We start from the raw sequence: 15,664 nt of genomic DNA, 5'->3' as shown, positions 1-15,664 counted from the left end.
AGTCTTCGGCTCACATGGAAGGTGCCGGCACAAGGCCGAGGCTGGGACCCGCGTGTCACCGGCGGTGGCACATGCGGGGGGGGCCTCTGGCTGCCACCTCCGCCAAGCCAGTGCCGGCTGTACCCACAACCGGTGTCCCTGGGTGCTCGGCACATGCTGGGTCAGCCAGGAGCCTGCCCGGTAGGGGTTTGGCACAGGACGAGCTTCTGCAGGCGGTGCCAGGCTGGTGCTGCTGAGGCTTCCAGAAACGGGAACCTTTAACCCACCTGAGATATTTACAGCGCAAAAAAGACTTGAACTGCCGCTGGGAGCTTTAAACCAGCACAACACGTGCCAGCACCGGCCCAGCTGCCCCCACAAACCACCCCCCCAGCTCAGCGAACCAATTCTTCACGTCCCGCCACCAGCCGGGCCTCGGACAGGGCATGGAGGTAACGTGGCAGCAGTAGCTGTTCCACCGGGCCGGCTCGCCCCGGGGTGTGAGCCTGCGGGGAGCTTGCCTTTCGCCTTTTCTCTTCTGCCTTTCCCTTTTGCCTTTTCCCTTTCCCTCTCGCCTTTTGCCTCTTGCCTTTCCCTCTTTTCCCCCTTCCTTTCCCCCTTTCCCGTGAAGCTCCTCCCGGCCTGTCCCTCGCCGGCTCCCGTAGAGGCCGCCGGCGTTGCCGTGGCGCCGGGCAGCGGCCGTTGCGGGGGCGGGAGGAGGCGGCGGGCGGGTGATGGCGCTGTGGCGGGCGGCCCGGGGCCCGGCCCGGGCCCCGGAGCGCTGGGCCGCCGAGCGGCGGCGGGAGCTGGAGGCGCGGAGCCGGCAGCAGTGGGAGCGGGCCAGCCGCTCCTTCGCCCGGGCCGCCATTTGCTGCTCCAGGCAGGCGCGGTGGAGCGCGCCGCGGGCCCCGCCGCCCAGGTAGGGGCCGGGCCTCGGGGCGGGGATGGGGGTGGCCGGGCGCCGGGGGGCTTCCGCTGACCCGCCGGCTATATCGCAGCCCGGCGGCGGTGCGACGGGAGGCGGAGGAAGCGGCGGAGCGGCTGGAGCAGCGGCGGGCGCGGCTGCGGCGGCTGCTCGGCGAGGAGCGGGAGGCGCTGGCGGCGGAGCTGCGGGAGCTGCGGCGGGAGCGCGGGCCGGAGCCCGCCGGGATGCGGCGGCGGAGCCAGGAGCTGCGAGCCGGCCGGGAGGAGCGGAGGAGGAAGGTGAGGGGGCGGCGGCGGCGGGGCCTCCCGCGGCCCCGGCCCCTGGCGGTCCGGGCAGGCGGGGCGCCGGGAGAGGCCCCGCAGCCCCGGGGTTCGTTCCCCACCTCTCCCGGTGAAGGAGCGTTCGTTCGGCCCTCCCGGCCCCTACCGCCGCTCCCTCGCTGTGGGCGCGCGAACGGGACTTGCTGGGGGCCGGAGAGACGTGCCCCAGGCTGCGGTTTTCAGCGCTCGGTGTCCTTAACTAATGGCTGCCTTGGGAGGGCTGAGTGCCTTGGGTCCTTCTGTGCTCTGACATCATGCCACTCTCCTGTCTCCAGGTTGCTGAGCAGCTGCTCTATGAGCACTGGAAGAAAAACAACGCTGAGCTCCGGGAGGTGATGCTACTTGCTTTGTTAGTCCCTGCTGCCTTGCAGTTTTTAACTCAGAAGCTGTTGTGTATCTGCTGTTGTCATTCACCTTGAATCACAGCAATCGTCCTAAGTTCTGATAAGCAAAAGGCAAAGAAGTAAAATGGCTCAACTGTGTAAGAAGTCCCTCCAAAGCTGGTATTTTTCAAAAAGAGTCAGAAATCTCTTCTGACTCAGAGCAGATTTTCAGTTCCCATGATGTAAATACCTCACGTGCTTTTTAAAGCTGTACCTGCCGAGTGCGTGGCGCTTCCTTATTCTTTACTCCACCAACCTGCCGCTCTAGCCGCCACAGCCCTGGTTTCAGTGTCACTGTAGTGTTTCCCAGAACTGGCATGTGACATTGACCCTCAGCTGGGACCTGGTGGGCAGCGAGGACACCCAAACGAGCCCACCACTGCAGAGGCAGATCCTGCTGGGACTTTAGGGCTACAGCTGGGCCAGATGGTGCTCCAGAGAGTCCAGTAGACCCTGGGGGACGGGGGAGCCACTGCCGCTAATGGTATCTGTTGTCATCTACAGGTGGAGTCGGAGCTGCACAGGAAGCACGTGATGGAGGCTTGGGGTGATCAGCTAATGCAAAAAAACAAGGTACGCTGCAGTAGCCCTGGTGTTACTGGTCACTAGGGCAGACTCCTGAAGCACATGAGCAGGTGGGAGTGTGACACTGTGTGCCTTTTGACCTGGCTGGCAGACAGCCCGCTTCCTGTACAGGCAGGGCTCGGGTGTGGAAGGAATAGGAGTTGGCTCTTTGTTCGGTTTCTCACACCAGTCTCGTACCAAAAATAACGACTGAGGTTGCTGCGCTGGTTCCTGTAGCGATGGCGAGTTCTGGTGTCTGCAGAATGACAGGAGCTGCTAACAGGAAGGATGCTTTTAATGAAGAGCCATCGTTCCTGTCTAACAAGTACATGCTATCCGTCTCTCAGAAAATCCAGTGCTATCTGCTGAATGGATCTGTTGCAGGATTCAGTGTGGCACTGGGCGTTCATCTAACAGTGACCTGCAGTGCAGAGCCAGTGCAAAGCTGCAAGAGCTCCGTATTTGAATACGAACCTACCAGATATGGGAATACAGTGATTTTGATGTGAAAGAATAATAAAGGCCTTCAAATACAGGTGTTAGAGTTAACTAAAACAATAATCTAGGTTGTAATAGGAAAATCTGAGTGTATTTGTGAGACCGCCTGTGCTTTGCACCAGACCTGTGCAGAGTCCTGTGAAGGACGGGTATAGACTGATAACCATTTTTGGGCAGTGATCAGCAGATAGTTTGGCTTTGTCCTTGTGTTCCTTCCTAGTGTATTTTGTTCCATATTTTCCCAGTAGGTGTCAGTTTGCAGGAGTTTGATTTGTGGATTTCCTGAGCCCAAGGCTGGGTTTTTGGGTTAGTCTAACCTTAAATGCCATGTTTTCTTTTGGCTTGGAAAGCAAGAAGCAGCTGAACTTGAAGAGAAAAAACGTTACGAAAACGAATATGAAATTGCGCGAAGGGACGCACTGGAAAGAATGAGACAGGAGGAAGAGAAGCGTCAGCTGGAAGAGAAGAAGCAAGCGGAGGCGTTGCTTCAACAAATAGAAGAACTGAAATTACAGGAGACAGAGGTAATCTTTAGTTTCTCCTCATTTGAGAAGGAAATTCATTGTTTCTTGTGGAAATAAAGCAACACTGACCTGACCTCTCCCCTCCAGGTTTCCACTAGATTAAATCTGGAACAAAGTTAGCTGTGACGCAATTTCTGTGTAGCAATGTAGACCTCTCCCCTGAACACTGGCATACTGACTGCATTCCGGTAGCTTTTGTTTGCTTCTCTTGAAATGTGAGCACCTTTTTGTGCTGCACCAGATGAGAAACAGGTCTGTAGAAACTTCTAAGTGTGACAGGTTCAGGTCAAAGGCTTTGGCAGCTGGAGCTCCTCACAGTGTCTCTGGAGCTGTGAGCCCCTGAGCCACAAATGAAATGAACATGGAATATTTACTGCAGTGAGAATTTTGACCACTTGCAGAGGAGCAGAATGGGGTACAAACTCCAGTACAAAGGCTCTCTCTGGGATGTCCTAGCTCTCTGACGTACCATTTCTTGGTGGTTGTTTTTCCTGTTCAGGCAACAAAGCTGAAAAAAGAACAAGAGAATTTATTAAAGCAGCAGTGGGAGCTGGAGGACTTGGAAGAAGAAAGGAAACAAATGGAAGAGCACCGGAAGAAGAAAGAGCTTGGGTATGAGATCAAGTGTAGCTCATTTCAGCAGGGCTTCGACAGAATCTGTTCCTACATCCACAATAGTACGTGTGGCACGAGGGGATATTTCAGATAGTGGTGGGTTTTTAAGTATTTGGTTTTTGACAGAAGCGGCCAGAACAGCGAACAAGCAAATGCATTGGTGCCGTTACTTCTTTTTGTTCACATTTGCAGTAGCAGGTACCCCTGTTGTCTGCAAGTTACGTTGTCATAGGTGTACCTTCTTGAGTGCTGGTGTATAATAACATAGGGCTTTAGAGTCAGTTTGAATGTGTTCTTTTTTTTTTTTTTTCCCTCCTTCAGTCGCTTTTTGAGGCATCAGTGCGATATCCAGTTAAAGAGACGAGCCCAGCAGATACAAGAGGAGCTGGTAAGAGGAAGTACCCCTTGATTTATATGTTACAGATATTGTGTGCTGAAGAAACTTGTTCTTTGTGTTTCATTTATGTGTCTGCCTCTGATGTCTACAGATAATTAATTAGGAAGCCCCTTCCAGCTTGTGAACAGGGCTGGAGTGCAAAGAGTCATGGGGAAGCCAGCAGACCGAGTGTCTCGCTGAGCACACCCTTGACACTAGTCACCAATAATTTGTAGGGAATAGCCCTGCACACAGGCTGGAAGCCTGTTGGATAGTTCTTAATCTTGTGGTTTTTCTCAAGGAGATAGACAGGCAAATCTTATTAGCCCTCCTCGAGAAAGAAGATGAGGATCAGCGCCGCCAGTCCGCGCGACGAGAACGAGCTGTTGTGGATGTTGCCTGGATGAAACATGTCATTGAGGAACAGCTCCAGTTAGAAAAGGAGAGGGAGGCAGAGCTGCAGGCTATTTTTAGGTGAGTCTGCTCACCTCTGAACGTCATCTAAAGAGACCGTATATGCTGAATGTTCCTGCCCGGTTGGCAGAGCTCCATTCGTGTTTGTTAAATAGGCTTTGAGAGCGGATGTTAGAAAGTGGTGTCTGGTTGGCCTTGCAGTTGTAGAAGCGCTGCAGTTGAAGTGAGCCCTGCCCCTTTGTTCCGTGTGCCGAGTACCGTGCTAGGCGGTCAGCGTGCCAGCACAGACAGAGCCAAAGCTTTTCTGCCAGGACAGAATCAAAAGCTGAGGCTGTTTTTCAGCTACCTCAGCCCAAGACCTAGTCCTTAATTTCTGTTACATTAACTCTAATGCAACAGCTTTAATAACAAAAAAAAAAAGGTAGTAATGCAGAGATGGCAAGAATTACCTTTTAGTTATAAGTACATTGTAACCAACTTTCAATGATTCTGCATTACCGCTGTGGAGGGGCTTAGTGACTCCAAAACCTGCGTATTATTTCCTTGTGTATCTCAGAGCTTGTAGATAAAAGCTGCCTCAGGTTCCACGTTCAGGTTCACCTTTTGCTCTCCCCAGCACAGAGAGCATCTTCACTGGTGACAGGACAGTGCGTGCTACCATCAAATTTTAGTTAAAGGTTTTGTTGCAGAGGGAAGATTTGCAAAATCTTCAGCTTTTCCAGCAATACCCTTAACTACCCACCCCTGTGCCTGGGGCAGACGGGCGCATACAAGAAGTCCTGCTACAGGCCAGTGTTCCCTTCAGCCTGTTACCTCCTGCTGCTCAGTGACAGAGATCAGAGTGGTTCTCTGAAATAGGCACAGGTGGGGTGGGCACGCTAGCTGCCTGGGAACAAATGTGAAGAGAAACCTGAGTGCTCCTCTAAAGCACTTGTTTATGCCCATAGAGTATGTAGGTGGGGTTTTTTAACTGTCAGTAGTAACCTTAGAGATAATTCTTTCTTTCTCCTTTAGAGAAGAAGCTAAAAAAATGTGGGAGAAGAGGGAAGAAGAATGGGAAAGAGAGAAGGTGGCCAGAGATCGCCTGATGAATGAGGTGATGACCTTTTCTGATGAAGTGTCTCTCCTGGTTCGATGAAGCCATTGTTCCAGCTGTGACCCTCCACCCTCCGGGGGGTTACAGCCTTTACTACCCAGGGCAGAATTTTTCTGCTTGTCCGATACATTTTCTGAGAACTGTTTAACCATCTGCACCAGAATTTCCCCAGTTCTGCTTCAAAGGCTGGCCCCCTTGACTTACCTTCTCCCTTAATCCTCTCACTTCATGAAGGTCCTTGCAGGCAGACAGCGCCAGATCCAAGAGAAGATGGAGTTAAACAGACGAGCCCAAGAAGAGTCTATAAAGTATCGAGAGCAGCTGATTAAAGAACTCGAAGAGGCAAAAGAACTGACTAGGCAAGAGAAGGAGCAGGAGGAGGAACTGAAGGCGCAGGTACAGCACGCTTTCCAGATACATGCCCAGCTGCTGAAGGTGCCCAATCTTGCCCTAACAGCCCCATCTTCTCTGTGCCCAGCTGACAGCGTGCTGCTTGCAAGAACGGGAGGAGCAGCAGTGCCAGAGGGAGGAGGAGGAAGAGGAGAGATCAGCCCAGCAGCGCTGTGAGGAATTGGTGCGGCAGGAGGCCAAGCGCATGGCTGAGCAAGGGTATTGCAGCAGGGTAGGTAGCAGCACGAAGGGGAAGCCTGTACACATGGGTCGTTGTTTCTAATCTGCACCTTGGTTGCCACACAGCACCAGGGCAGAACACCGGGCCTGTTCCTCTTTCTAACAGAGGTCTGTAGTTCTCTCTTATAAATTGCCTCTTTTTTTTTTTTTTTTTTTTTGCTGATATTGATGCTTTGAGTCCCCATTTTAAAACAACTTCTGAGGCAGACTTGTTGCTACTGCCTCAAATGTTACTCTAATTATTTTTAGCATTACCAGCTGCATTAACACAGTTAGTACAGCGCACCTCAGCTGCTCAATGTCTTTCCGTCTTCTGTTGTGCTTTGCCTAGCTCTAAAAACGAAGCTGAATTTGAGTAACCCTACCGAAACCGTATGCCTGGCAGATCGTATTTTTCATACTGAACTGTGAGGTACTCTGGAAAGTAACTCACCTCTGTCATTTATTAGACAGTAGCTACTAAAGTCAGAGAAAGCCAGAAGGAGGTGTTAGTGCCTTAAAAGTATCAACTCTTAAAACATTACTGATGCTTTTTCTTGGAGGATATGCTGTACTCTCCAACGTACCTCCTTTGCACGCGCAGAAAATTAATTCTAGAGCCCATGACATAGTTACGGTCTTTGTTTTGACCCTCTTAGCTCTACAGTTACCCAAAAGCAGCATGGACCTGAGGATTCCTGGCCTTTGCACCTGAGGAATGAGCACCAAATGCAGCTGCAGACTACAGAAAGCAAATTTTGAAGCGTCAAGCTTCAAACGCTTTTCAGCGTTTAACTCCTGAAATGACAGTGGCTTTGGAATAGCCTACAATGACACACAGACTCAACGTAGTAGCTTTCTGAAAATACTTAGCTGTGGCTTAGCTGAACACAAGAGCAAATTCCTACTGGCTTCAAGAATGTGGAGGTGCGAGCATCCTTGGCGGATGGAACTGCTTCACGTTCAGGGATTGTGATGACCTATTTCAGTATGTGCTACATTGGGGTTGCACAGCCAACAAGGGGGCCCTTTGGACCTGAACCGTAAAAGAATTGGTGCCTCCTGCGGAACGGGAACTGTGAACCACTATGTGCTGCGTTTGCTCTTTAGGTGTCAGACTCCCACCTCTGAGCAGCAGGATGTGCGCCCAGAGGCCCAGCTGGCTTTTAGGAGTTAATTCCTAACACATACTGCAAATCGGTAAGATAGATAACATGTACTGCGGCAGTAATTCCTAACACGTCCCGTTCCTCTCCAGAAGGTGCTGAAGACTTCATTAAATGTTGCTCTTCGTTTCATAAATAATGAATAACTGCAACCTGAACAACTGTTTGTTTCTTTACATGAGCAAACTACTCCAACAACAGGAGGGGAGTTTTAGTTGATTATTGCACTTGATTCCTTACTATTACTGTCAGCAACTGCAGCTTAAAATATCAGTCCACGCACTTCAGCTAGTGTGGCACCTTCCGCTCTTGTCACAGGGCTGTTACCAAGATGGGTGCCACCTCAGCACTGCAGGCTTTACTCAACCATAGAAACCTTCTCCAGGATCTTTTCTTTACAAAACCAGCAGTCAAATAACCGTAACAAGTTCGCACACTGAAAGGGTTTTAGCATTTTATAGTAATACTGTAAACAAAAGATTAAGTCAAAATATTGTACAGATAGAACAACACTGATAAATACAAGTTTTGGAAAAAGGCAAAAAAATTTTTACTTTCCTATGCAGCATTTTGTAAAGAAAGAGCAACTTTGTTTATAGGGGAAAAAAAGGAGATCTAGTCATAAAACCAAAAAAACCATCTTTGTTATTTCAGGTATTATGCTGTATGATCCGAGGACTAATCTACATCATACTACTTTTTAGCTCCACTGTTGGTTTTGAACCACTGTGCCTGTTTGTGAAGAGAGCTGATGCAGGTCATCAGCATATGCTCAGATCACTTCTGTTTTACTGGGGATGCCAGAAAAGGGCCACTCTTGCATCACAGGCACCGTTGTTCTGGAGCGATGACAGTGTGACCATAACCAACCTAGAACAAACCTTTGTTCGGAGATGGGGGAATTGACCAGAAATGCTGTTGAAGTGACAAAGCAGGAAATCAGTTACAGGTTGGCCATGGTTTTATAGCTAGGCCTTCCAACAAGCTAAATGGTTGATTTTAGAAAATCTGGAGCTAGCGTAGCTGGAACAAGGGCGTGCAGTTATCAAAGCATCCGCTTGTTTTTGCACAGAGGCAAGTTTAAACAACTGGTAACTTACAAGCTAACTCAGCATTACCCTGCTTTGGAAATGGGGTAAGAAAGATATGTTAAAGAAAAGCATACAATGGCATCCTGAGAGATTTAAAAATACCATCTGCTGCCTTTCAATGATGCCAATTTAAGGAAAAGTTCCTAGAAGATTATCAATGTATTTAATTGCCAGTAGCAAAATTTTGAAGTAGGTTTTACAAATGTCTTCTGCAGTTCTAATCCCAGCCTGTCTGCATTCCCATGAGTTGAGAGACAGTTCTGGAATTCCAAAGTGCAGAAAGGAACTAAAAAACCCCATGAAGAACATTAATTTACTGGGTTGTCATCTACTCTCCATTCCTTCCCTCCCATAAACTTGTGCTACTTTAGAAAGGGAGTTAATTACAACATACAAGAATTGAACAGTCTTATGGCACTTAGTGTTTATATACACATACAAACACACTATGATTTGAAAAGGAACCAACTACTGAACTTCAGTTCGTTTGTTCACCTAAATATGGCAGTTTTTCCACCAGAAAGCCTTTAAGAGTTTGTAGTTTTGGCAGACCCATTTGTGGAACAGCAGACAGCCATTTCCGACTCAAAGGTTTCTGTGAAAACTGTCTAAATGTTCACCTCAACTGCTGCCACGTGACAGCCACTGCAGTTCCCCAACTTCACTCTTAACTACAAGACCACTTGAAGCGGCCGCCCGCTGAACTGCCACGGCCAGCTCCTTGAAAATGACAACACGCTTCCAAATGGGGGACAGGTGGAGGCAAATATTAGTGATTTCCCCCCCCCCACCATGGAATTTAGAGTCCCCAGAAAACTCTCACTTTTGAAATTATGGACGGACACATATTTTTGGAAGTTTTGTGAACCGTTATGAATGAAAAAACGTGACAGACACTGACATTTGCTACCCATCTACCCTCCTGACAGGCAGCCTAACGTGGGTTACTCCATATGTAGCTTGTGAAAGATTTGCAAAAAACTTACTAGATACAAGAAATCTTTTCACATTTGGATATGTTGAGGTACAGAGGTTATATGCTATGGCAGACACAGCTGCTTTTGCACTGGCACTCTTCTAACCTCCTTTTTTTTTTTTAATCACAGAAATCTTTAGTGAAATTGCATCTTGAGTTACTGAGCAATGCTGCTGCAAACAAGATGGTGCCTTAAAGATGACAGTAAAATTCTGGAGGAAACTTAAGAATGAATTATTAAATCAGAAACGAAGGATAATATTTTAACCACTAATGCCCTAAAGTAACATCAAACATATATATTAATGGCATAGTGACAACTAAAAGAAGTAACTATTAAGTTTCAAATTCCTTCCAAAACAGATAAAGTGACAAAGACCTTGTATAGTTACATGTAATAAGCTTGGATGCCCACAACTACTATTGTTTTAGCAGACTAAAAACATATTATTGCACAACAGTTGATATGGGAACAGATAATATTTGGCTTGTGCTCCATTATCAGGACTACAGCCTTCTTCCTGCTGATTAGCAGTTATGGTTCTGGAGCCTTCAGAGCCTGTTTCGCTGCAGGTTTCTCAGTCAGTGGCATCACGGCACGTGAGGCTCCAGGACGGACAGACCAGAGGCAAGATTCTGCCCTCTGATACGTGCAGCTGACTTCAGTGGGAGTTTCGCAAGCAATATCTGAAAGCAGAACGTGGCCCCAAGGAAACATCTAGCAAGAGCTTGATACGAGGCTGGTATGCGGTACTGGCTCAACAGCTATTTGCAACATGCTATTATCTGTAACTAAACTGGCAACACAGGCACAAAATAAGGCAGTGGGTTAAATTAATCATAAAATTGTTAGAAAACATGCAAAAATAATACTGAGTTTTAAAAAAAGTTTCTTGCCCCTTTAGTTTTTCTCATAAAAATTTGAATAGTTCCACACCTATATTTGAAATCCAACCTTTAAAAAACAAGACTAAAAAGCCAAGTGTGACTCAGTTGTTGTTCTCTTTGGTTGTGATGGTAACCAGCTGTTTAGCAGCCTTAGCGATGTCGTAGGCACACTGGATAACTTGCTGTGTGACCAGCTGGATGTCTGTCGTAGGGCACGTCTCCACAGGAAGGGTTTTTTTGCACTCGGATTGGAGTCTGTAGGCACTAGATGTCAGCAGACGTAAAGAAGTCCTTACCAGTTCAGATTTGGGTTTCTGGGAGAGGAAAGTAGAAGTTGAAGTTGACAGAACAACAAAACCATTTCAGGATCACTTTTAATTAGCCAGTAGTGTTCTTTAATACAAAACTTCTGCTGCTAGGGCCCTGCTTTCTGCACAGACTTCTCTGTGCTGTAGTAGATGTTGTAAGCCATCACTGCTGCAGAGACATGGGGTAGGGGCGGGTGAAACATGTCCCTGGAATTTCTCCTCTCTCATCTTGGGGAGGTTTCAAACTGCTGCCAGGCAGTACACAGGGAACACTGTTTTCATGCTCTCATTTAGGAAGTTACTCATACAAATTTTCTAGTGCCCGTTTACTGCTACCCAGCCCACGTCCTGGCTGACATCAGAGTAGAGCATGTACAAGACAATCAGTTTCAGGCAGGCACAACAACAGTAGATTTTCCTTGCAGTTTTACAGAGGTAGATAAGACATTACAAAAACTCAATCATGGAGATTTCACTCCCTAAACTTGCTGTGAAGAAACAGATCGCTTTGGTAGATAGGTAACAGATCCAAACATACCTGCAAGTAAGGAATCCAAGCAATGGCACTCAAATGGAAACTTGGGGATGATGACTCTAGCAAAATTCCTGTATAACCACATGACTTCTCAAGCAAGTAGCCACCAGTTTTGGAGGAACTGTGTGCAATTCTTAGAGTTTTAAGTTTAAGAGCAAAATTAAAGGCCTGGATTCATACGTTAGCCCTTCCCAATTGGCATGCTAATAAATACAAAGGATGCAAGATGTGACAAAACTGGCTAGTCATTTCTCCCTACATTCGGCTTTTAGTTTTCATTTACTGAAAGGAAATCTACTAACGAGGAATGAGGCCAAAAACATTTTAATGCTGGAAGGTACTTACTTTTGGGAACAAGGCTGCCATTTCTGTTACTGCCACATGTATTCTCTCGGAGCATGGTATATAGCTGCACAAAGATGCAATGTATTATTCATTATGTAAAGACTCCTCTTTGATTTCACTAGTCAGTGGCTATTATTCTGAAAACAACTGAGTAACAAAAACCCCGTATATAATCTAAAAGTATCTTTGTAGGCTGCACTGAAGTCAACTGAAGTAGCTAGAGCAACACACAATATGGTGACTCTTAGTGTCTCCTCAGCATTCCCCAGCACACTGCAGCACAAGTTTGTATATAACTATGTGACTTCAGAAAAAGCAAGAACTTAACCAATAGTACAAAATTATTTCTTAAGTTTTCATTATTCTTCAATCAAAGGCTGTTTGAAGGAATAACTGTCCACACCTATTATACCAAACATTGTCACTAAAAGTCTCAATTTGTATGCAATTATGGAAACATGTCTATGAATATTAACTGCACATTAATTTATACGCTCACATTTCCTAACCTCCCCCTCCTGCCTGACTACTCAAATGCTAGAATTTGTCTCCAAATTGTACAGAAAATTGCTAAGCTCGTTTTCTCTTTGGTGTATGCACAACGACATATTGTTACGTGTGGGAGAGCATGCCCAAGCAAACTGGTTCATGTAAGCCAGGCACAAAGTAAAGTAAGATTCTGCAGCTTGAAAATATTTAAACAAAATCTGGTGATACAGAGATGCTTTGGAAAAACAGCAACTTTTTTTGCTCAGTGCAGTGTCGACAATCAAAAACGGATTTAAAAAAACCCACTTTGTGTGTGGAATCTGAGTAAGTTTAACTTGCTGCCATTTTAGGGAACTCTCTATCCATTTGTTTTCAAAGAACTTTTTCTCCATAAGGCAATAGACTGTAAAACCAGATTACTAAAAGTTTTTAAACTGCTAAGGATCTAAGCAGCTAAAAATATCCAGTAATCTCTGAAGAAAAGTTACAAAAACCCGAAGGTGTTTTAATTGATTTTATGTTTCAGAGTTGAATTTTGGCCATCCAAACTCTTAAAAATAATCTGACAGCCAAGTGTTGATATTTATAGGACTGTCTTGTCTGCACCTCTGAAGCAATGCAATTTTCCTGCACTTCTTTTCCATGTGTTAAGTTACAAAGTAGAAGCCTTTAAAAAACCACTTTGTACTTAAGTTACCAAAATACAGTAAACCCAAAAAACTGTATTCAAAACACTTGGCAGCAAGACCTGAGGTCTGACCTCCCTAAGCTTTTAACCCATGGGTTCTCAGCTACTCTGAGCGATCTCTGTAACAAATACGTGCCTCTCTGGGTCCGCAGCGGGGCTGGAAGCTTTAGTTTGTTGCAGAGATGCACGCTGAGGACACACCTTGATTCCAAGGAGATTCATTTCCATCCTTCTATCAGTTCATTCTCAGTTGAAGCCAGGAATGCAGCACTATGCATGCATTTCCCCTTTCTCAGTTTCAAAAACTGGAAGGTTAGACACCTGAGAATGGGGTATGCCAAACTTCCAGTACCGAATTCATACCTTGCTTTTTTGGTAAAGTTTAACTAAAACATCACATGAAGGTAGCTTAAGAACACCAAGATGCCTTCTCAGATTGATTTATACACAGTAAACGGACAACACACAATTCTGATACAGCAGCTTATAGATACATATATCTTCAAACTACCAACTACTTTCACAGTGTGTCAGTTTTAGGCTAAATATTCATAATTCTGTTGAGTAAGCTAATAAAATAAAGGCAGATTCCATTAGTCTTCAGATTTCACTTCTGATTTATATACACCAAATGAAAAGTGGTCTGTTCAAAATAGATTTTAAAACTATTGCCATAAGCTGCTGTGAAGCGCTGTGTTAGCGTGGTTTGTCAAAAGTCTAATTTCAGAAGACTTGTTTTTGTGCTTCAAAGGCTCAATGTTAGCATAAGTTAGTTAGCACAATTCAATCTTAAGCAAGAGAATCCCCAAAATCACAAAGCAACAGCATTCAAGAAAAATATTCAGCGTCTGTAGATTATGGTAGATCATTGCCCTTTCAAGCAAAAGAAAAAACCAAACCCAAAACCCCAACCCCCCCAGTCATTACTTATGCAGTCATCTTGCAATACCAAAGGTGCAAAAACAGGTCACTTGCAAATGAACTGAGAAAGAAGCAACACACTGGGGTCATTCTGGCAATGCAGGAAAATTGCTTTAAAAAGGAGTATTTCCATATGTCTCAAATCACATGAGTTCTTCCAAATAAACTAAAAGTGGAGAGAAGTTTCCAAGTTCACTGTAATTCCCATTCTGCTATTGAGTTAACAATTAATTTGCTCCCTGCAAGCCACACCGAACAGCACCTCACCTCACTAAAAAGCCAGTTTGCTGATTAAACCCTTCACTAACAAGGCAGAGAAAGCACTAGGAATAACTTGAAAGAAAGAGACCAAGACTAACAACACATATTTCATAATATGTTCTCTAGTTTAGCTGCAAAGTTTACAGCATATCTTGGAGGAATGGCTTTATTTTATAAACACTCACTGTAAGCTCATGAAACAAGCTGACACATTTGTTGAGTTTATGCACTTTCCAGTAAGACATCAGGAAGATATTCAAGTAGTGACAGCTTGGAAAAAAGAATCCATCATTAGCAGTAACTTGTGGTAACCTCTTCCTCCAACCTTGGTATTTGTCACTGGCAGTAACACCTGGGGCTAGAACTTGGGAAGTTCTGTTTTAAAGAACACCTCACTCAAATTTCCTTTTTATTTTAGGCATTAATAAACAATATTTTGGTCAGGTTGGAAGATACTGTATAAACACACATCTTTTTTTTCATTGATTCAAGATACAAATTATCTCATTTGACACACCAGCTGTATAAACAGTTGAGGGCCTAAGCTGTCAGGTGTGAAAGTTGCATGCTGGGAACCGTGAAACTTCTGCTACTTTTGCGACAGTGCACAGAAGCAGCAACCACATGTTGTGCTGTTAGTTGTCATAATTTATCATCTCAATGAACAATAAACAGAACAGAGACAGGAGAATCTTTTACACTAGAGACAGTTACACTTCCAGGCTGTGATTCTGTTCCCAATTAAATCACTACCGGGAGCTTCGACTGAATGGGTAATATCACAGGTTCACAACTCTCTGTACTAGCTATCTGCAGTTTCATTACCATCTGAAGCATTTCATGCATAGCCTTCAACGACCCCTGTGCAGGTGGTGCGTGAGGGAAAGAGGCAGCAGAGAGAAAGAGAAAGGACACTGTGCCTGGGAGGCAGGGACAGAGGCCAGAGTACCAGGAGGCAGGACTGGGCTGCTGGATGGTCAGAGGCTGCAGGGGAGCTCTCTCAGCCCAGGGAACTGGCGTGCTGAAGCAGCCGAGGCTATGTCTGAGCTTGAGCGTGCCTGCACGCTCTAATGGTCTACTCGGCCAGTTGAGCACAGGAAAAGGAACAGAAGAAAGCAAGGGGAAAAAAAAAAAAAAAAAAAGGAAGAAGGTGTTTCATTAATAGATTATATTCTTGCATCATTTTATTACTCTCTCATTATCTATGCTGCACGTGATTTTCGTCTACAAGGTTCCCAGCACTAGCTTGGAAGATGTATTATTATATCCCAAAGTATCTCCTTTTGTTAAGGAAACATTCCCCTATTGCAAGAAGACAATGCTGGAACAAGCCTACTCCATCTCCTGCATGCCCCAGGCTGTGCAGTTCTCAGCCCGCTGAGACAAAGCCAGGGAATAGGAAAAGAAAGAACAGCAGCTTCATAGTTCAGTGTTTTGCAAGATTATACTCATGTAACTACTGGCACACACCCCACTCCACAAAGAGAAAACAAAAAAGTACATAACAGGTTGTTTAACAACCTATTCAATTTAACAGTGAAAGCCAGGTAGGCTGCATTGTTTCTTTAAATGATTTTTTAAAAAATATAATTCAAATACCGTAAACTCTGATATTCATAAAAAACAAACTCATGTAAAGCTTCTCTTACTGTTGCTTCTCTGTGAGAAACAAGCAACAAGGGATTGCAGCGGA

At 45.7% G+C, this 15,664-nt stretch overlaps 2 protein-coding genes across 12 annotated transcripts in view; one reads left to right on the top strand and one right to left on the bottom strand.

Moving 5' to 3' along the window:
* Positions 1 to 671: 671 nt before the first annotated feature.
* Positions 672 to 7,627, top strand: LOC115345761 (trichoplein keratin filament binding). Of its 3 annotated transcripts, none has more exons than XM_030025107.2 (12): positions 672 to 898; positions 978 to 1,182; positions 1,500 to 1,556; positions 2,112 to 2,180; positions 3,020 to 3,193; positions 3,693 to 3,805; positions 4,130 to 4,196; positions 4,486 to 4,658; positions 5,613 to 5,694; positions 5,929 to 6,096; positions 6,167 to 6,316; positions 6,963 to 7,627. In XM_030025107.2, the coding sequence occupies exons 1-12, from the start codon at positions 714 to 716 to the stop codon at positions 6,993 to 6,995; spliced, it is 1,476 nt and encodes a 491-aa protein (XP_029880967.1). In that variant the 5' UTR covers positions 672 to 713; the 3' UTR covers positions 6,996 to 7,627. The 3 variants fall into 3 exon arrangements, with proteins under 3 accessions (XP_029880967.1, XP_029880969.1, XP_029880968.1); XM_030025108.2 differs by having other exon boundaries at positions 673 to 898; positions 5,929 to 6,090; positions 6,173 to 6,316; XM_030025109.2 differs by lacking the exon at positions 1,500 to 1,556.
* Positions 7,628 to 7,906: 279 nt separating this feature from the next.
* GIT2 (GIT ArfGAP 2) overlaps positions 7,907 to 15,664 on the bottom strand; it is a 34,976-nt gene continuing 27,218 nt past the window's right edge. For 7 of the 9 annotated variants that reach the window (XM_030025084.2, XM_030025089.2, XM_030025092.2 and 4 more), the window contains 2 exons: positions 11,613 to 11,676; positions 7,907 to 10,738 (listed from right to left, as the gene is read on the bottom strand). In XM_030025084.2, the coding sequence (XP_029880944.1) occupies positions 10,526 to 10,738; positions 11,613 to 11,676 (277 nt within the window). In that variant the 3' untranslated portion in view covers positions 7,907 to 10,525. Of the gene's footprint in view, positions 10,739 to 11,608; positions 11,677 to 14,920; positions 15,047 to 15,664 lie in introns of all 9 variants that reach the window. The other 2 variants (XM_030025093.2, XM_030025091.2) reach the window with 2 other exon arrangements.

This window comes from Aquila chrysaetos, chromosome 9 (assembly GCF_900496995.4).
Source record: "Aquila chrysaetos chrysaetos chromosome 9, bAquChr1.4, whole genome shotgun sequence".
Classification (NCBI taxonomy): Eukaryota; Metazoa; Chordata; class Aves; order Accipitriformes; family Accipitridae; genus Aquila; species Aquila chrysaetos.
Note: the sequence above shows the minus strand (reverse complement) of the source record. Positions and strands in the feature narration are given on the sequence as shown.